The sequence below is a fragment of the Lissotriton vulgaris genome, chromosome 3_1 (genome assembly GCF_964263255.1).
Source record: "Lissotriton vulgaris chromosome 3_1, aLisVul1.2, whole genome shotgun sequence".
Classification (NCBI taxonomy): domain Eukaryota; kingdom Metazoa; phylum Chordata; class Amphibia; order Caudata; family Salamandridae; genus Lissotriton; species Lissotriton vulgaris.
The window spans coordinates 1,393,352,212-1,393,374,553 of NC_141689.1; the positions used below are offsets into that span (position 1 = coordinate 1,393,352,212).

The window sequence follows — 22,342 nt, forward strand, 5'->3', positions numbered from 1 at the left end:
ACGGTTTCCATTTATGCTTATTATATGTACATTTATCTTATATGAATATCCTGAAAATCTAGCATTGATACTGCTATCTTGGACATACACTGGACACTCATACAGAGAATTTACTCCATCAGCAGTGTGAAGTAAGTTGAATCATAAGCAGAAGGCAGGTTGATAGTTTCTTCATAAGATTTATTGGCATAAAGAATCTCATCCAGCAACCAGCAGGTCAGGTCTGGAATAACTGTCCAGGTTTACTTACAAAGCTATCGCAGAATATCATGACTTCACTCAATGACTCATTACACATTCTAGCATGACATACTAGTATTCTACATTAAACATTGCATGTGAAGAAGGCAGAGGCAGATTACCACAAAGTGGCTAGCGATTCAGCAGGTGAGACCAACCAAGACAGCTGCTCGTTAAGGAAACCTGCTGAATCAGCACCTAAGTTTTTCCTGCATTAAGATGTGTTTACAGGGCTCAGTCCAGGCCACGTGACCTGCCAACAAGGTTCCCAGACAGGGAGAGACAGCAGAAGCAAGTTCAGCAGGTTTAACCAGCAACACGTTCAACAAACTACAAATGACTCAGTCAGTCAAAACACTTTATACGATCTAAAAACACAGATCATAAAAGTACAAATTTATAAAGACAATACATCATGTAATAAAGTATCATGAATAAATATGTAAACATATATTTAAAATCCATAAAAACAGCAAATAACAGGAATGCATTACAACCTATTGATCTTAACTACTGTTGTAATCACCCAGTATTTAGTGAAAATCCCAAAAAGATTATTAAACAGTAACAGACACAGTGGTACAAATGACTCATTGGGGGAATCATTCAACTTAAAAACACCCATGCAGAGGACCAGACTATTTCAATCTGCTGCCTACCATACATGTTTAAATCATACTCAAAACCATGCAGTGCTTTACTCCGTAAGAGCGCACCCCTTTAGTAAACACAAAAGTATTAAACGACAGGCGGCAATAATGTGAATAAATGCCAGTATTAAAAAAGCAGAAGGACAGAAATTAAGAAAAAACCTAAACTACAAGAAAGATATATATTCACTAAATGCTTTGTATGACACAGCTTTATTTATTACATATATGGAGTGACCTTTAACTGCTCGCAATTGGACCTGCTCCTCTCTTTAAATAAGCTCCAAACACAGGAATATGTGTATTAAATGTTGCACTGCAGAAAACAGGAAGGACTTAGTAGAGCTCTATAAATTGTGATGTTGGTTTGTTGGGGTGTGAACATGCCACACGTCTTTACTTAGAGAAATTTACATTTTCACTTTCAGAAAATGTGAGCAATCTTGACATTCTTTAGAACTAGGTAAACCAATTTTTTGTGCAACTATTAAAAATGAGTTTAAAGAAAGAGACCTTGCATGAGAAGGAACATCGGACTCCTGTCCAGGCACAACAGGGATGCAATAATACGTCAATCATAACTAGGGCTCCCGGTTTTATGGTATTAATTTTTTTAACATTTCCGGCTGTATTTATAAATATTTATTTTTTGTTTTGTATATAAATGTAGTTGTAAAACTGTATATTTCCATACTTAGTTAAATGATAGACGTGCACTCATACTTTGATGTCTGTCGTATTTTAGCTATTTAAGTTGCCAAATGTTATACAACAGTACATATACTGGCAAATATTAACATTATACCACAAATGTATGTTGAAAAATGCAGTTTTTTTAAAGAAATTTCATCCTGTTTTTAATTTCCCTTGCTGTCCATCTGCTCAGCTGTTGGGCTATAATTCATTAAAGACAGCACGAAGAGTCACTTAAAAGAAGAACATTTTCTGTATTTATCCATTTTAAAAACATAAAGCAGGCAGAAAGCACATTCATTTCCGTCTGTATTTATCTGTAAAAATGGAAAACAGGGAGCCTTAATTATAACCCTAAAGCCCTAATTTAGGGTTAACCAAGTCACACCTCTAACATTGTAGGATGTCAATGGGAACTTGGGACAGTACTTAATTTGTAAAAAAAATAAAAATAAGTGCTGGGGCCCTTGTCAGGAGGCCACTGCAGCTTGCACCACCCATTACCCCTGCCAATGACAGTACCAACACAACTACTGTCATCACACACCTGCAAGTGTTCCAATGCAGACTATTCCAGACCCCCAACGCTATGAGAATGGCTTGGGCAGCAGGTATCTTTCTTTTTTAATGTATAGTGGATTAATAAACTGTTGTTGTGATAATCTCTAAATCAAACAGAACCACGATTTAGCAGACTGTCATACGTGCCGGTGTTGACAACTAAGTGCTGGTACCGAGCACCAGAAACCAGCGGCACAAATTAAGCACCGACTTGGGGTATGAGTTAGAGTTCGGTGGAAGGATTTTCCATCACAAACGTGACTGAGATCCCATCTTCCATATTACAAGTGCATTATATTCAATGGCACTCTAAATACGGCAGACGGGATATCCGCCACGTTTGTGAACACGTAACCCTTACACGGACTCTAAATCAGACTCTTAGTTGTCTTCATCCCACCTAGTTTCATGAGGTATAACTGCTCTTAGAACAAGCAGCGTGATAGCAATGATCAATGGTTCTAGGTCAATATGAAGCCCAAAATTATAATTTGGGGATTAAATACACTTTTTATGGGGATGGTCGAAGTGAGTGCTTCAAGCGCCCTCCCCTGCCTTCTCTTGTAATATGAATGAACTGTACCAGTGAAACTCATAAGCACCAATTCCCCTCATCACACTCCTGTTCTGTTCCTTTTTTGTCGCCTTGTTTTTCTCAATTGGCCTTCTGCCATTTCGCTTCTCAATTTCACATTCATTTGTTCTATAGAGTCTGTTTTTTTTCTTTGTTTAGTTATTCACTCCCATTTTCGTTACTTGCAGAGATTATCTAAACTGTTCAGGACTAGGACGGAAGGACATTTTCATTACATTGTTTGCTTGTTCTCACTGGGTTTTTATATACATATGACTGTGTGCAATACTATTATAACTAGTATAGGTATTATTGCAAGACAACGACACTAACAGTAATAATAAATATCGCAAATAATGCTGACAAAATGAATGACAACCCAAAGAAATGTTGAAAACTATATGTTGCCCGGCCAAAAGAGCTGAAACAAAAACAGAGGCTCATGCCAAGAGGGTATCTGAACAGCTTTACATTTCTTGTAATTTCTGGTCACTCACGCTAGGATTTATTAGAAAAGATTACCTGCTGTTGGGCAGCTGACCAACCAGTGTGGCTCCTATAATCAGGAAGCTGAGCCCGATGGTCGCCAGGCTAATGCTGCAAAACATAATAATAGCTGTTGACACCACGTAGAAACCAAGACACTTGTACACACACACTCCACTACAATCCACGTTCCTTTCATTTCCATAGCTGGCTAGATCCCAGCACACAGCAATAGCAGCTTTGCCACAGTTGCCTTATGTGAATCAGTTGCATAGAACGCGCACTGATGTGAGCCAGGGTCTATGCAGTAGCGAGTAAACGATGCGCAAAACAAGGTCACAGGGTGCTAGCTATTTCATGTAAATAAACAAAAACACTTGCTTTCTAGCATTTTACTACACATAGTTAAACTTACCTTATAATGATAAATACAACGATTTTCTCATTCGTCCGTAGGCCCCACCCCTCACTCCCGATTTCAATCTGAGCTTGATGTTCAGACAAGACATTAGCTGAAATTACAAAACATTTGCTTCATGGAGCTCAATCTTTTACCTGCTCAGTTGACGGAACCTACAGTGATGGGGTAAGAACTTTTCCAACACTCACCCCCAGTCACAGATCTGGGTTGAATCCATCATAGTTCTTTAGCTCAATTCGCCACCCCAGTTCAGACCCAGCCATATGCAAATCAGTCTTGACCCTATTCCTCATGGGAACAGTCCAACCTGAACTGCCAAGCCAGATCTTCAATGGACAGTAAACAAGCACCCTGGGACTGGTTTCAGGGTAACACCCCTCATCAGCCAGGTTAGCTTGAATTGAGTGGTTAAGTGAGCAAGGGACCCACGTATGGGCATACACTGCCAATTTAGGGCGAGCAAAGCAAACACAAGGAGATGATGCACGGAGTGCTGAAACTTTTCAGACACTCACCCCAGTCACAGATATGGGTTGAAACCATCATCGTTCTTTAGCTCACTTCGCCCAGCCCCAGAGGGGCTTCTAATACGGCTCATTGCAATATCCTTAATTTTTCGAAGCTGCTTAGTAATCATTTAGAAGATTATTAATACATTTCTGTAATCTAAAATAGAGGAAAAAATGCTAATGTGGGAGATGCTAACTCAATGTGTCCCAGAAAACAGTAAAAAAATTAATCAGAAATGAAAGTCCATGTGCCAATGGAATATCCATGTGTACCAATATGGCCCCCCCTAGCACTCTGTTTGTGCGCACTGTGAACCATTACCTATCAGTATGTCATATTGTGCATCATATTGTGACTCTTTACACAGAAACCCATACGTGTTAGTTCAACTGAGTCCATGAAATGCCATCATTCAGATTGTGGATGTGTGTGCCCAACCTGCATATCCACCATTGTTCTTTTTCTAGAAGTATCTTGTGACCTGGACCGTACCTCCGGCCCCACTGGGACTACGTTTTGATGGTCTTCCCTCTTCACTGAGCTACGCATCGCCAAATGAATATATTGCCGTTACCTGTTACCTATCCTATGCTCCCCCACTCTTCTTATGTTCTGCCATATATGCTACCCCGACTCTTCTTATGTCCTGTCCAATCCCCCCGATTATCCTCATGTTTAATATTATTATGCATATTGTGCAACACTGCTTCTTTCCTTTGTATAACCTGTTTAATTTTTGTTTCTCACCAATACCCTTGTCAGCTCGCTGTCTCCCTTGGGTCTTTCCAGCACCCATGGTGACCGTCCCTGTTGAGATTGCCTCTACCCGAGGCAACATGGCTGATGCCCGGTGGAGCTGCTGGACAGTTTTAGAGGAGATTGGCCTGGGCTCACCCCCTCAACCATCACCTACCCAGCCGGACATTGGGCACAGTTCTTCGTGTCTCCCTGCTATGTCTAATTTTCCTCCCCCTCACCTGTCTCCTTTCCCCCCACAACCTTTGCCCTCACCTGTCCTGGCCTTAGTCCCCACCCTGTTTATCTGTGAATTTTCCCTCGTCAATTGAGATCTAGCTATTTTGTTTGATGCCCGATGGAGATACCTGGTTTAGCTATAGGGGAGGCAGGCCGGGGATTCCCTCCTTGGACGTCACCTACCCAGTCGGTCTTTTGACACACTTCTTTTCGTCTCTCCCGTCGTCTCTTCCCGCATCCTCCCTCTATTTATGTCTCTCTTTCTCTCCTCTCTCAATGTATTGAGACTGAACTATTTTGTCTGATACCGGATGGAGCTACCTGGATTAGCTATAGGGGAGATGGGCCGTGGATTCCCTCCAAGGTCATCACCTACCTAGTCGATCTTCAGACAGACTTCCTTTCGTCTCTCCTTGTTGTCTCTTCCCTTATCCTCCCTTTCTCACCTCCCCTGCCCCCTCCACTACTTTTCTCTCTCCTTTCTCTCCTCTCCTAATTGTATTGCCTATTTTTTTATGTATTGTGTAATTGTTGATCTTTTTCTGTTACATTGTTGATTCCCATGTAAAACGCTCTGATACCTTCAGGTCTAGCCAGCGCTATATAAAACTCTTTAATCAGGTAGTTCTATAACAATCCAATGAAAATAAGTGGCAGTGTGTTGTTTATTAAAGTAATGTCTTGCCATCTAGGTGGTTGCTCTTCTACATAGGAGGTTACTCCTATGCTCACCGATCCTCAACTTTACTTTCCTCGTGCTCATGCCTTCATATTTCTCATTACACAGGCATGCAATTGATGTGTACCTTCTGTAGCCACTTGCAAGTTAATCCCAATTCCAATTCTGTGCTAGTTTTAGCAATTGTCAGACACCAGACCCACGGCATGGGTGATGTCTTATGAAAGGTGGAAGGTCCCACACAGGCCCTGACTGGCCGTTGCGGGCACCGGGCAATCCCCCGGTGCGCCGCAAGGGTAGGGGCCGGTTTTGGGCCCTGGGAGCCGGTTTTGGGCCCTGGGGGCCGTTTTTGTTACAGGGCCGTGTCATGCAGTATGTTGTTTAGTTGTTGGTGGGCGGAGCCAGGGGGATAGGGGAAGAGGCGGAATAGTGACAGGAAGGGGTTAGAGTATGGGACAGGGTCGAGCAAGGAGGCATGAATAAAGCTCCTGATAAATACCTCATTTGTGTTTATCATATTTGGTAGCACGACGCTACAGCTGGTGACGAGGGTGGGATCGGGCACATCATGCTCCCTAAATCAATCCTGCGACGCTGTGTGACCCTGTCCCCGGTGGCGCCGATGAGGAGTTTGCCATTGTGACCACTGCGATAGAAAGGAGTGCCGCGGCAAAGAGTGAGCCGCCTGGAAGTACTGCCTACCTGCCCTGAAGCTCTGTGGCTGAGAAGGCTGCGTGGAGCGTGCTGCGCTGCGAGTGAATCGCTGCAAGAATCAGCGGGCACGATCGCGCGCCAAAACGGACTTAAAACAACTCACCACTGAAGCGTGAGTCTGAGGAAAGGGAACGTGACATCGGGAGCCCACCCGATCTTTCCCCGTGGTGTCCGTTGCTGGAGTGGAGACAGTGGAGGTCTCAATGTTCAGAAGGGAGCACCTGCACCCGGTGAGTGCTGTGAGTGGGGCCGAGTGAATCCCAAATCGAGGGAGAGCCAAATCTCGTGAGAGTTGAGATTTCACAGCGGCTGCCATTTTTGAGTCAGGCGGCCCCCAGACATCCCCTATGTGCAAACCATAAGCAGCCATCTTGAAGTCAGGCAGCAAAAAAAAAAAAGAAATAAGCATGAGTAAAAGCAATGAAAAGAAACAAGCACAAGCAAATGCAAAAGAGAAACAGCAAATAAGCACAAGCTCCTACAGGAAACAAATCAAAGACAGAAACAAGCACAAGCAAATGTCAAGAAAGAAACAGTCAACAAGCACGAGCTCCTGCAAGAGCCAGATCGGAAACAAGCTTAGGCAACTGTAAGAGATAAAACACGAAAACAAGCATAAGCAAAGACAGTGAGATAAAAGGAAAGATAAAGGAATACAGCAAAATGTCGACGTCACCGCAGCGGAACGGTGCAGCCACAGTGGTGATCACACCAAACACGGCGGGCGTCTCATATCTGCGTGCCCCAGAACCACTAGCGTTGATAGCTGGAGGAGCCATGGGTCCCAGATGGCAGGAGTGGTTTGAGGATTTTGAGGACTATATGAAAGGGCCCAAAGTCACTGATGATGATAAAAAGTTGATTGCATTACGAAATCTATCGGGGAAAGAAGTCAGCAAGCTAATAAAGGAACTTCCGACTGCTGAAACAGGATCATACACCAAAGTACGTGATGCGTTAAATAAAAGATTCTTACATAAAAGAAATGTGGACTATGAGAGATACATGTTTCATCAAGCCCGTCAAGAAAAAGAGGAATTGATGATGACATTCATAATGAGACTACGACGACTGTCTCGATACTGTGAGTTTGACACATTCTCCACGGAGGACGCCATAAGACTGCGCATAATTGAAGGATGCCTATCTGAAACGCTCAGAAGGCGGTTGCTAAGGAAAAGTCACAACCTTGATGAGATCGAAGAAATGACCCGGGTGCATGACCAAGCAGAGGAACATGCCAGAAGAATGGAAACGGGACATGGTGAGAGACGGGAACAAACCTATCGAGTACAAGCCAAGAGCACACACAGACATTCTCGAGATCAACGGAGGTCATCCCGGCCGTCTTCCCGCCAACAGTTCACAGGGGGCAGACGCCATGAACCTGGCCGTGGGGACAAGAAACGAGATCGCCCGCGGAAATGTTATCGATGTGGCTATGACTTTCCATACACAGACGGATGCCCAGCGATCGGTCAGCAGTGCCGAAAATGCAGAAGAGAAAATCATTTTGAGGCCATGTGTGGAGAATATCACAAAGAAAGGATGAAAGGGCCAACGAGATCCTCTCGACCGGACACCAGACGCCATCATGCAAAGGCAGTGCAGGATCGGCAGGAGTCGTCATCGGTTTCTTCACACTCCAGCAGAGAGTCTTGCAGGTCCCAATGGGTGAGAAGGTCCCCATCCAGAGAGTCTCTGTCAGCATCGGTGGAGTCGGTGTACATGGACGAGTATGCCAGCATGGTAGCTGATCCGGACCAGCTAAAGAAATACCAGAGACTAGATATTAGTGTGGGGACTCATGAAACCAAGTTCCTACTAGACAGCGGGGCTTTACTGAACTATATTCCTGTGACTGAATACAATAAGATGAAACCACAGCCCACGTTGAGCCCGGCCTATGTCAGAGTATTCACATGGATGTCGAAAAAACCCTCCCCTGCCTGGGGAAATTTGCAACTACCCTGAAGCACAAGAACACCTCAGTGCCGGCTCATATACACGTCATCGAGGGCCCGGAAGCTGACTGTCTCCTCAGTCTGCCCACAGCGGAGCGTCTTAGGCTGATCGAAATTTTATATAGGGTAAGCGATGATCCGGACATTTTACACAAGTTTCCTAAACTATTCACCGGACTGGGAAAAATGAATAAATGCCAGATACAGATGCACATCAATGAACAAATAAGCCCCGTCGCACAACATCACAGGCGGGTGCCATTCCACCTTCAGCAAGCTGTGTAGGATGAAATCCAAGAGCTCTTGAGAACGGACATTATTGAGTGGACAGAAGGGTCAACACCAGGGGTTTCACCAGTAGTCATCGTGCCAAAGAAGGGCACGCCCGAAAAGGTACGCCTATGTGTAGACATGAGGCTTACCAACACTGCCATCGAGCGGGAGCGCCACCCAGGGCCTCATTTAAGCGACTTGATTTCATCGCTAAATGGGGCAAGAGTCTTCTCCAAACTAGACTTGAACAAAGGTTAACACCAATTGGAACTACATGAGAAATCAAGGTATATAACAACTTTTGCAACTCATCTAGGTTTGTTTCGCTACAAACGCCTCAGTTTCGAGATCTCGTCTGCGGCAGGGATCTTTCAGGAAGCCATCCGCCAAACTATCCATCATATACCGAACACTCTAAACTATAGTGATGACATTCTAGTCTATGGCTCAAATGTTCAAGAGCATGATAAAGCACTGGACCGGGTGTTCCATGCCCTACTGGAGGCCAATCTCAAGCTTAACAAAGATAAATGTGAGTTTTATCAATCGACTCTAAAGTTCTTTGGACATGTGTTTTCTGGTGCAGGGATGAAGCCTGATCCTGAGAAGGTGATCGCACTGAACGATACCAAAAGCCCACAAGATGTGAGCGACATCAGATCATTCCTAGGCATGGCGAGCTATTGTGCCAGATACATAAAGGATTACGCCACTATCAGTCACCCACTGCGTGTCTTCACCAAGCAAGGGCAACTATTCACGTGGACACAGCAATGTGAGCAGGCGTTCCAGGAAATTAAACGGGCTGTCGAATCAGCAGGCAATTTAGCGTATTTTAACCCCAAGAGACGCACTGAGATCACCGTGGACGCCAGCCCGGTGGGACTGGGTGCAATACTGGCTCAATTAGACAATGGAACAGACCAGAGACACATCGTAGCTTATGCCAGTAGGAGTTTGTTGGACACTGAAAAGGCTTACTCTCAACCCGAGAAGGAAAGCCTTGCCGTAGTGTGGGCCTGTGAGCACTTTCACATCTTCATCTACGGTAAACATTTCACGCTAGTGACGGACCATCAATCACTAGTCACCATATTTGGCAATCCCAGAGCCAAAATGCCACCTCGGACTGAGCGCTGGGGCTTGCGCTTACAGGAGTACACCGACAAAATAGTGCACAAAACAGGAAAATCAGCAAATCCAGCAGACTACATGTCAAGGCACCCTCAAGCATCACAAGCGTCACATCCATCCGTGGCAGAAGAGTATATCCACTTCGCAGTGGACCAAGCCAGACCACCGGCGGTTCCCTTAGAGGCAATTTGCGAGGCCACGGCTCAAGATGATATCCTTCAAAGAGTGATGCATCGACTGCGAACCAACAAATGGCGTCATGACAACGAGGAGGAAGGGTGCGATCCACAGGTCCGTCAAGAGATGCAAGATTTTCGGCATGTGAGTGATGAACTGTCTGCCACTTCAGAGGGACTCCTCCTGAGGGACCAACGAATTGTCATCCCTAGACAACTCCGCCAAGGTGTCATCAATTTGGCACATGAAGGCCACCGTGGAGAGGTTGCTGCAAAAAGAGCGCTCAGGGAACGAGTATGGTTTCCGCTTTTTGACCAGATGGTGGAACTCACGCTAAAGGACTGCCCCCAGTGTCAACTGGTCAATCAAGGAGATCCTCCAGCACCACTACAGATGTCCAAGCTACCAAGCGGAGTATGGCAAGAACTCGCCATGGACTTTTATGGACCCCTTCAGTCGGGCAAATATGTTTTGGTAGTAATGGATGAGTGTTCCAGGTTTCCAATAGCACAGTTTGTATCATCCACCAGTGCCACCAGCACCATCGCTGTGTTAGATGAAGTGTTCGCTGCTTGGGGTTTTCCGCAAGAACTCAAAACGGATAATGGTCCCACTTTTAATGGTCGTGAATTTGGAGAGTTCGCGAAGCACTTAAATTTCAGACATCGCAAGATCACTACCCTATGGCCTCTGGTCAATGGAATGGTGGAGCGATTCATGGCAACCCTAAAGAAGACATTCCAGCAAGCCACCAGTGATAAGAAGGACTTACAAGTAGCTCTCAATGAAGTATTGAGAGCGTATCGAACAACACCTCATGCCACAACAGGGAAATGTCCTGCTACTCTCATGTTAGGACGACCAATCAGGACACGGATACCCACATGGGAAGGAGCGCTGCTACCGGTGTCACTCACCAAAGTACACAAGGAAATAGTCATAGCTGACCACGCGCACAAGAGCAAAATGAAGTCCTATGCTGACACCCGAAGAAGAGCCTGATCCCTGTCTCTTCAAGAAGGGGACTGCGTACTGGTCAAACAAGAACAGCAGAAAAAGACAGACTGTAAATTCAGAGCTGAACCTTTAATGATTACTCAGCAGAAGGTACCATGGTGAACGCGGAGTCAGAAAATAGGAGGATTACGAGGAACATTTCGCATTTTCAACGGTGCGCTCCTGCTGTTAAGGATGCGTTCACCAAGATGAAGGATCAACCAGGCCCTGAGAGACCTAGCAGTACAACTGTCACACAGAATCTTGAGATCCCAGCTGAAGCTGAAGCTGGAGAGCGAGGTGTGGTCCTGAGACCCAGAAGAGACATTTGACGGCCTGTACAGTTAATTGAAGAACTATGAGCAAGTCATATTCCAGCTCCTTAATTTGTTAACAAAGGGGGAGATGTAATGCAGTATGTGGTCTAGTTGTTGGTGGGCGGAGTCAGGGGGATAGGGGAAGAGGCGGAGTAGTGACAGGAAGTGGTTATTTAGAGTATGCGACAGGGTCGAGCAAGGAGGTATGAATAAAGCTCCTGATAAATACCTAATTTGTGTTTGTCATATTTGGTAGCATGACGATACAGGCCGTTTTTGCAGCAAAGCTGCAAAATCGGCCCTGTAACAAAATCGGCCGAAAACCGGCCCCAGGAAAGAGGTCGGTCGCAACCCCAGGGGGCCGGCCGAGCACTTTGCCAGGGCCGGTTTTGGTTCTCAGTCCGGCCCTGGTCCCACAAAGATGTATTTGGATTCCTTTCAGTGACTGGAATTTGTTTGCATGTATTTACTAAGGCATCACATACATTTCTGTTGTTTTGTTTACAAACAGAGGTTTAGCCAATTACAGTGCCCCAGGGTTGAGGACCAATCATTTCCTGTTGATAATCCTTTTGACCTCATTCGTGGGCCAGGCCCAGCTATATGTGTTCACTTATGTAAGTTGTTCAGTCTAATTTTTGTTGTTGCCAAGGTCTATGTGGGTATCCCTGTTTCTAGCACGTTTCAGTGACTTCTGGATGATATGTTCTGGATACACTTCACTCAACATACCCAAGGTGCACACCTGCGCATCACAATTGAGAAGTGGGCTCCTTGGAGAGCATAGTGCGAGCACTCACTGATGGAGAGAAGGTAGAGGAAGTACTTGGGACGGCCAGGAAAGAGGTTGGAGAAGTGGGAGGAGAGTATTGGTTTAATTAGGGAGTGTAGGTTCAGAAGGGAAGTGGAGAAAAAGTTTGTGTTTTTAATTAGGTCATAGATTTGCAGAATGTTTTTTTCTTTTGGGCTACAGACATTCCTATAAGGCCGTTTTTTGTAATACCAAATATAGCCATTTGCTATGATTGGTTTGAAGGTGATAGCTGTAAATGTAAATAGATAAATAACTTAAAAAAAAGAAGTCTACATTAGAATGCCTCTCACCGCAGAATCATTCAATAATCCTATTGCAAGAGACTCATATTCCAAACATTTTCTTCAGCTACTGCAGCCCACACTGGAGTAGCACTATTGAAATTGAATAAGCTTAAGGCAAATATTTTAAAAAACATTTAAGACTAGGCTGGGAGACGGGCAGCTAAAGAAATTGCATTAAATCACCGGAGCATTACGATGGTTACATATTATGGTCCTCTCAAAGATGATCCTAAATCAATTAATGATTTATCTGTTGCAGGAATAGACTTTCCCAAATTGATTTTACTGGGGGGCGGGGGGGGGTTGATGCAATGACTAGCTCTGAATTCTTCAAAGTTAAATAAGACCCAGCAAAACCTCAATATGCTCAAGCCTTCCAGCAATTAAAGTACGAGTTAGGATTGATCGATCCTTGGTGTTTCAATTCATCTACAAATAACTATGTTACCTTTTTCAGGTAGATTCCAAACCACCTCTCGAATAGATTTTCACATAATTTCCCAAAAACTAAAAGTTTATTCACCGAAAATGATGCCAATTTGCTTTAGCGATCACTCTGCTGTTTACACAAACATCTGCCTAAAGGATACATCTAACAACCTCGACATTTGAAACTGAATAGGACACTATGCACAAAGCCTCAACTTGTAGAGCACATAAAAGATTGAACAAAACTTATTGTGCAGAAAATGCGAGGACAGCAGCTTGTGGGAATACTTGGGAGGCATAGAAGGTCCAAATACAAGAAGAAACCAGTGCATTATCTTCACACATGAACAAAATTCAAGAATCCAAATTACAGCTATTGCTAAATAATTTCTCTAACTACGAACAGACTCAATTTATGCAACAGACAAAATAATGTTGCTAGATGAGAAGAAACTAAAGAAAACTAAAGTCTTATTTATTTAAACATAACTACTGTATTCATACAACATCAGGCAGCAGGTTTAGGAGGATAGGGAACCTGTAGACAGACTCTTAGACTGGCAAACTTGCTCGATTACGAATAAGGTAATCCAAATCATGGATGGCAATAGTTGTATACCATCTGACCCATCAGCTATAGAGAAGGCATTGGAGTCCTTTTATGTAATCTTTGCCAGAAGCAAATATACCCCTTAGATACAGAGATAGAAAAATAGGTAAGAAAATTAATGTTACCTCTATTGTACACACTACAGTCTGCAGCATTAATACGGCCATTAAACCCTTGCTAAAGTAAAAGCCTGAAGCAAAGACGGGTTCCCGGGTGAATGGAATAAAATTTGAATAGAAGAATTTTAAAAGCCTTCAACACTCCTTTTAAATGATATTGTAAGCAGAGGCAAGATGACCTCATCCTTTCGTAAAGGAGTGCTAATTATTTTGAAAAAAAGTAAAGGCCCACAACAACTCAACTCATATAGCCCTATAACACTATTAAATGGGGATTATAAATTATTTGCGAAAACGATACAGTTAATAAAGTAAAACAGAAATGCTCTTCTTTAATACAACTCCCCAGGAACTGCCTTCCGTTTGGCCATTAACCCTCTGAAAAAGCCAATAAAATATTTGGGTAGCTGAAAATGTTTAAGAACTCTATTACCTAAATTATAAACCAGTAATCTCCAAGATTAAAGATTTATTAGAGTGATGAAAGAATCTACCACCATCAATAATAGGGAGAGTTGCATTTATTAAAATGAGCATTCTATCATGGTTAGTCTTTCTATTCTCCACTCTACCATGTATACTTTATGAGAAAAACTTCTTAATTAAATTAGACAGCTTAATTATCAGCTTGCTCTGCAAGAATGATACACAAGGAGCACTCTTAAAAACCTCGAATGACCAAGTGAAGAAGGAGGGTTAGCACTACCTGATTTCAGGAATTACTACCATGCCACTCCTATCTTGATGCTTCCTCAACTATATGATCACCCTCGGAACCACACATTTAACAATTATTTCCTATGTCTCGTAAGAGGAGAACTTTAGAAACACCCAGCTCCCAGAAAGCAGCGTATCCGTAACCCCAATCAAGTGCGCTTTCAACTTATATCGATGTATAGAAAAGTGAAAAACTACTTTTTGGATTAAAAATATCGGACAACCGAAAGTGATTGCAGCAGATGATGCATGGCAGTTAACCTCTGACCAAATATGAGGATTTTTGCAGTTACATACATTGAAAATGTCCTATTTAATGCATTGTTGTGACCAGCCTTCGTGGCTGGATTTTCTCCAGCATACTATACCACCTGAGATACGCGGGCACTGCAACACCCAGATATAAAACACAACACATTGAGAGATGTGCAGGGACCTACATAGAAGGGCAACAGCAGCTTTGTTTCACAATGCTTTGTCTTCATGATGTGAAACATTTTCAGTACCTTTTGCATTTATTCTCTTCAGTCGTAAAAGAATAAAGAGTGGATGGGAACAGGAGAAAAAAGAATTGTTCCCTGGGGAGAGCTAAATATGAAACGACTAACACATACTTCTTCTATTCAACACAGCTGTAGTCACCTATGGAAAGTAGTTTCTAGCTGTGGACAAGCACTACTGAGTTTGCATTACAAGGATTCCCCAGCAGCCTCCTTTCCATTTTATTTCATTTCATGACGCACACATCGATTCTTCAACTCATGTTCTCCTGTGACAAACTATTAGCATGGGGCAGTGGTGCCAATATGCAGCAGATGCACATAAAGGGAGTTCCGGCAGCACAATAAATGCACACAAGCCAGGCACAGGGCGCTGACCATTAGACGGCAGGTACCACCAGCAACATTGTTTACAGTAAGGAGGAACTACTGGCTCGACATAGTAACAAAGTCTCCAGTCTTGGTCCTCTTTCAACCTGTCTGACTTCCCACATGAGATTATTTCACTTCTTTCTCCATAGCGTACTGCAGATCTGGATTGCCTTCCTTTGCACTCCTCCCAGGTGCAACCTTTAACCTCTGGAATGATTCTCCTCTGCTAAAATGTTTAAGTATTAAGGCGATGTTATTGGCTAGACATTCCAAGGAACTACATAGTTTTATTTTCAACAATAATGATGGCAATGCTTTTTTTAAGGAGACATGGTTAAAGAGCATCTGATCTAGACTTAAAAATCCCCATTTCTAACCATTATAACATTATCTGCCTTTACCTTTGCTTTTATTCTAGTGGAGGCCTCACTGTCACCTGCAGCACTACATATCACATTAGGGAGATTTTTCTACTTTAAAAAAATTCTCAAAAATATTCTACCTCTACTTCCTATTGACATCCACAAGATAGTTGTCCAGACAATCATAATTTCATCTTGATTACTATACTTTTCTTTTTCATGTTCTTGCTACATCCCTCCTTTATCCATCAGCTTCAGATTATACAGAATTGTGCAGTTCGTTGTATTCTTACTCTTAAGAAACACTGTCAAATTTGAGCTAATTCAAATGCTCCTGACCGGTTGCCCTTTCAATTCTTTTTGCCTATGTCATCAAACACTGCATCAGACTAGATCTCTGTATATCCAGATGTTCTCTCACTACCAGCCTACTAGGCATCTTTGTTATGTTTCTGCTTGTCTTCTCATAGCCTTGAAATCTCTTTGTTACTTTCTTCCTTTCTCTCTACACTCCATCCTAGCTTTTACTGTGTTTTCAATTATCTTAAAACATATGTCTATTTCCTAGTACTATTGCCCCATTTCAGTCTGTGGTGATATCCAGTGCCAAGACGTCCAATTTTGGGCAACTGTTGCGCTTTAGAAATTACAGATCAATAAAGTTGGGGGAAATATGACTAGCCATTATCAAACGTGGCAGGTAACCAATTCCCATTGTGGGCTAAGCCCCACCCCTACTGTTATGATCTCTTAATGAACCGTGGATCAAGCTCCCTCTCGATCCTACGCTTACACAACGTGGGCATATTTATTGCTTCCTTAGTGCCCCAACTCTGGAGTGTCCTTTCACACCAACGCCAGTGTTTGAGAGAAGAGGCCCTACTCTCCAAGTCCACTATATTGATGGGAGTCACAACTATCAAAATGTCTGGGAGCCCACATCAAGGTGCCTGTAAGGAGCAGATCAATGTGACAAACACAGATAACTACTGGAGGAGTGAATAATAATGCGAATAGCTGAGCTTACTTCAGTGCTGGCCACACATTAACCCAGTGTCATGGCAGACTTTGTGGAGCACAGTGATGTTAATCAAACAGTTGAAATATTGGGGTTTATTTCATAATCCCATTGTCCTACATTACACAGCCACACAGAGGGCATTCGGGAAGCAAGGACCTGACTTCCCAAATAATTGCTACTTGAGATGGGGTGCGGACTTCATTTAAAACTATTGTTGTGATAAGTCTAGATCGCCCAGAATATTGAAGTGTCAAAAAAAGGTGCAGGCACAACAAAAAGGTTAACGTCTGAGTAGATACTAAAAAATGGTGGTGTTAAGTGAAAGTGTTTTCCAGATGTGGACAGAGGGTGGGGTGCAGTTCAGAAAGAGCGGGATCAGCAGGCATTGTCTGGAAGGATGACACCTGTCAGAAGTGAGGCTTCTGAATAGAAATAGGCAGGTCATGTTTCACTTTTAGGAATAATACAATTGCCCCTTGCTATCAAACAAACAGTACTTTCCTGTTCTATGAAAATATCACATTTCAGTTCCCATTGATGCTGTTTGACATTCTACATTACAGAAACCGGTTTGATATTCAGTGCGCACGCCAGCAGCAAATTGTAGGCAATATAGTAAAAGTTTGTTTGTCAGGTCATATGTTGATGTAAAACTATGTGCAACTCAATGGGAACACTTGAGACATGTCATCATCACCAAATTACAAGAAATGTCTGGTGGCATATTTAACTAAAACGTAATTCTTTTCTTTTTGTAGCAATCTTATTAATTTCAGCTTACCGCAAAGGAAGTAGGATTCCATAACGTATAATAACCCCCAGAACCCAAATCATGGTAACACGATAGCTTATGAACTGGAAGTTGTTGTTGTTAGTCCGGGTGAGAAGATTCCAGGAGACTAGCTCCTCAGATGAGAATCTCTGAGTGACCTCATCTTCAACGATTGCTTCAAATCCTTTCTTTGAGAAATAGAAAACGTCCGATAGCTCAAAATCTCCTTTCTGCAGGCGATCACTTCTGCTTCTCCTTAGACCTACAATTTCAGTTTCCATTGGGGACAAATCTCGCTGGATAATACCTTCAAAGAAAACGAGATATACGGCAATTACTATTTAGAGATAAACAATCCTAGTCAATTAGAGCATTAGGCTGAGCAAAAATGCTCAAAAGTTGTAATTGAAAGCATCAGCTTGGAGAAAATGCGTTTTTGAAACAAAATATACAGAATACGGTTTCATCTCCACCCAAGGGAAAATAAATACTAGGTAGGAGATAGTTTACTGTAATTGGTGAAACAAGGTAGAATACCCTATCACTGCACATCAAAATAAAATAAAAAGGAAAGATAAACAGAAAGTTATCTAGAGATAGGCTTGTTTCAGATTAACGCAATCAATAATTGGTACAAAGCACTTGAATGATTTATAAATCAGAAAAAAATAAAAACAGTGAGCTCTGCAACAAGGTAGTTGTCTGAATCCTACAATTAGTGTTTTTTCGTACCACAAACTGACAGAGCCCACCACCCTGTAAGATTTTCTACATTTTCCTAAAAGGGTACTTATATTGCGTGACTGACAAGCGGAGTCAGGAGTATATTCTCTGCCTAATGAAAACTTGATCTTAACTAAAATTCATATTTTACAAAATAAAATCACAAAAGTAACCCAGTGCATCTATGCCAGTGGTGAATAAGATGGTGTGGGACTGCAACACCATAAAATAATTTTTTCAGAAGCTCAATAAAATTCTGAAACAAAATGAAGCACTCAGAGACCAGTAAGCTATTCTAAGAAAAGCTGTTAAACCAGGCTTAACCCCTTAGTGCAAACAAGGCACTAACCTACCCAGAATGACAAATTGTGACTAAGGGTGGGCAAAACTCATGGAGTTTCACTCAGTGGAATTGCACGGAGTTACACGAAAACTCAGCGAGCTTTCGCGGAGTTACGCAAGCAGGCACAATCGACAAGTCCCACTGCTCGCGCGGAAGAAGCTTCGGGAGCTTTTTCCGTGCTGCAAATCAGCACAGTACGTGGTGTGCCAGAGTGCGCTGCTTCTTTGCTGCCACTCGGGTAGATTTTCAACTCGAGCAGCAGATTTCTGTCTGCGAATAGTCGCTAGGGGATGCCACTTCTCGCTAGCACTTGCCAACTTAGCGTTGGTTTGACTCACGTGAGAGAAAACTCCTCCAAGCAGCAGCAGTTGTGGGAGTTTCACCAGAACACCACATTACAAGCATAACACGGAGTGGGCAAAACTCTGCGAATTCCGCTACCGGAGCGGAATTTATCACGCACTCCTATTTGTGGCACAGAATAAGGCACCAACATTACAAATGTCACCAGTAGCTTAGCAAGGTTTCATAATGCAAACAGAGAAAATTAGCAGTCTCATCCTATGCTCCACCCAAGTTGCCCATTTAACTGGACAATGCATGTGGACAACCCTATTGAAAAAGGAATTTATTTATTTATAACGTTTTATATTGCGCGATCTTGATCCCGAAGGATATAAGAGCGCTTTACAATTTGAGGCAAAGGTAACAAATGGAGGTAGCAAAAAAGCTGGTGCATTTTGGAGCACACTTTTCTAATAAAGTGGTTGAAAGTCAAATTTTACAAACTATTTTTAAAAAGGACACTCGTTACATATTCTAGTAGTTTCATGGTGCGGTGGGAAAGCCTGTTCTGCCCTAGGACTGTTTAAAGGAGTTCACTTCCAAGATAATGTGACTAACTGTTCTTTTTAATGCAATGTATAAGCATGGAATTGGACATGGCCACCTACTATTTCTCAAAATGCAGATTAAACTATTTTATATAATGTTATACTAATATAGTACAGCTCAATTCAACCACTAGTCTGGTCTTGAAGCAATCTGACTTGTCAGAGCTCATGCAGGAAGGAGTGTGCCCATCCAGCTGGAAGACTTTGAATGGTGGGTGGCCTATGTTGAAACCCAGCTCCCAGCAAATCCATGAGCTAAGGACACTAACACTTTTCCTAAGCATGCTTGTGTCTAGAAACGTGCAGATGTACAGAACACTAATTGATTGATTCATCGATTGATAATATTACCAAAAATAGTTAATGTGGATGAAATCAAAGCCAAACCTGTATAAGCTTTTAGCTGCCGAAGCAAAATGTGATTTAGCTGATCCCAAACCAGCATGGAACATCATTAAAATACAAGATTTAAGTATTTTTGGAAATGCTCTCCGTGTTTCCCCCAGCCATTAGCGTGCCTTTTCTAAATATATGCTAAGTTGTGCCTTCAAATACTATTCTTTAATTGTTGCCACATAAACTCCTGTTTTCCTCAAACCTCAACCTTGACATTTTCAAAAACAAATGGGTGTCTGCATAACGTTCGGCACTGTAATGTCCCCATATATCTAGCCTACACCATTCCATAACTACATCCTCAGACAAGCCATCCTCTAAGTTGCTTATTTAGTCTCTACCATCTCACTCACTCCTTTATAATACAATAGGCATATTTGTAGAGTTCTTGTTTCCACCAGGGGTTCTCTTGACGCTTTTGACAGACCATCCACTCGGGGGTCTAATACAAATTTCGGGGGGGGGGTGGGGGGTGGGGGGGGTGGGGGGGGCGGTAACTCTTCCAGCAAAAGGCAGGATGGAGCTGCAGGGGCTCTAAAGTAGGGGTGAAAACACAACAAAGCCTCGTAAACAAGTAAATGGTCTTTTAAAGACCTGTGAAGTACTCTGGTGCGGCTGCAATATGACGGTAGCCAGCCCGGGCTGACACACATGACTGGGGTGAGGCTGAAGCCCTTTGAGGCCCAATGGGCGTTAAACGCCTGCCCTCTATGTCTATTCATAAGCATTTGCCACTGTTTCTTCATGCCTACATCTAGCACAACAACAAAGAGAGTTTGGGTAAACTTTTCCCACCTAGGAAGGCTCATTTAGACAACAAAATATGCCTGGAAATGCTTGAAGTAAACTTAACCTCTGATAATCACTCTCGGTGCACTGTTTGCCATTGATTTTTATCTTGTTCCGGTCATTACCAACCAACCAAATGCAAATGAGTGCAAGCCGCACCCCAAGATTCAGATCAGTCCACATTGCTAGGACAAGCCCCCTTTGAACAGGAACACCTGCAACCCTATGGGGTAAAGGGTCAAGAATGACATACATTTAGTAATGAGGTACACTAAGCAAAGAAATATGAAGTGAAATGAATGAGTCCTAGGGTAACCGCTAGTGCCGGAAATAAATTCAAGCATCAATAGCTTTGATTAATCAACTTTGCTCTCTTAGGGAGTCGTCCAATGAGAGATGGGTGTGCTATGATATAAGTAATGTACGTCACTATACCACATAACTCAAGCGGCTCCTCACCGATGAGGCCCAATAATATTAACATGTGCGTAGGGTTTATTGTACTTCAATACAATGGAAACCAAAGTTGGTAGGTCAGGCGGACACGTCCCATTTGGCATCCAAGGATGCTGAGACATAAGAAAGAAGGCCTGACATTGTGTGGACCACTAAAACTCTTTGCCCCGCATAGGAACCCCATAGAAACCCTTCCAGATAAGACCTAGAGCTTTCATTCTTAATGTAATGTGCAAATATAGGATTTCCAAAATATGAAAATGTTTTACTGCACCGAATCACACTTTATTAATAGCTATATGATTAATCAAGAAAGAAAAGCTTTATTGTATCATACCTGGAACACAAGACAAGACGGCAATTTCTACCCCAAAATATTAATGCACTACTGCAGTCCTTGGTTGCATTTGCGCAGGACCAGAGGGTTGCTATGATGTCTTGTCAGCCCAGGTACTAGTGACCATTGAGTAGTGCTGTAATCCTTTATCAAGAGTTGCCTAATTGGGTGGCATGCAAGCTGACAATTACTAGACATCTTGTTTTGGTGTTCGGTGAGCAAACCTATTTTAAAATCACACTCACAACACTACTCATTTCAGTCCACACATCCTCACTCACCAAACGGCTTTATCCAAAAGACCTCTGCCAAAGAGCCCCTTTGCGGGAGCCCATCGGGCACTGAAGCGATAGCCCGGCGAGGAGTACGCCCAAATGATGAAGCATGTCACCTCTCGGGTGTGTAAGGACACTTCCTCCATTTGGAGGTTATTCCAGAGACCTGACCACCACTACTTTCCTTAGGAACTGCACAGCCTAACATTTAAACTATTATTATTAGGGAGTATGTGTGCTGGACCTGTCCAAAAACTCCTGGTTCCTCTTGTTTCAATTGAGTTCTCAGGTTCAAATGAGAGTAGCTCTTCCAGTCCTGGCTTTGGTTTGTATTCTTGAAGTCCCGATTTTATTTTGGGAACAAATGGACCACAAATCTCATCATGCTAAGAAAAAAACCTGGACTGACTGAGTTATCAATGGCTAGAACAGGAACATTTGAGAGCTGTGAGGTAGAGCAGCGTCAGATTGGCGGAGAGAGGAGCTGAATAGAATTTTCAGGGCACCAGGACATATTGCAGTGACTGACACAGAGAAATTGCACTCTGAAATCAAAGTGTAACAAACAGCTAGTGCAGTTGCAGTGAAGACAGGCCCTTACCAAATCTAGAACCTAATGCCCTTTGCAAGATGCACCAATAATATCTGTTTTTGGAGCTTCACACTGCAAATTCTACTTGAAAGAAAATGTAAACCGGTTACATCTGCGAGGAAACAAAAACCATCTGCATTAGAACCAGCCTTGAAGCCATAATCAACCTTAGCA

General features: G+C 42.9%; 1 protein-coding gene across 1 annotated transcript in view; it reads right to left on the minus strand.

Annotated features, from left to right (window-relative positions):
- Positions 1 to 22,342, minus strand: part of GPAT3 (glycerol-3-phosphate acyltransferase 3) — a 546,683-nt gene that overhangs the window by 229,948 nt on the left and 294,393 nt on the right. The window contains exons 3-4 of the mRNA XM_086961865.1: positions 17,374 to 17,671; positions 3,241 to 3,315 (exon numbers count right to left, since the gene is read on the minus strand). Of these exons, the coding sequence (XP_086817991.1) occupies positions 3,241 to 3,315; positions 17,374 to 17,671 (373 nt within the window). The remainder of the gene's footprint in view (positions 1 to 3,240; positions 3,316 to 17,373; positions 17,672 to 22,342) is intronic.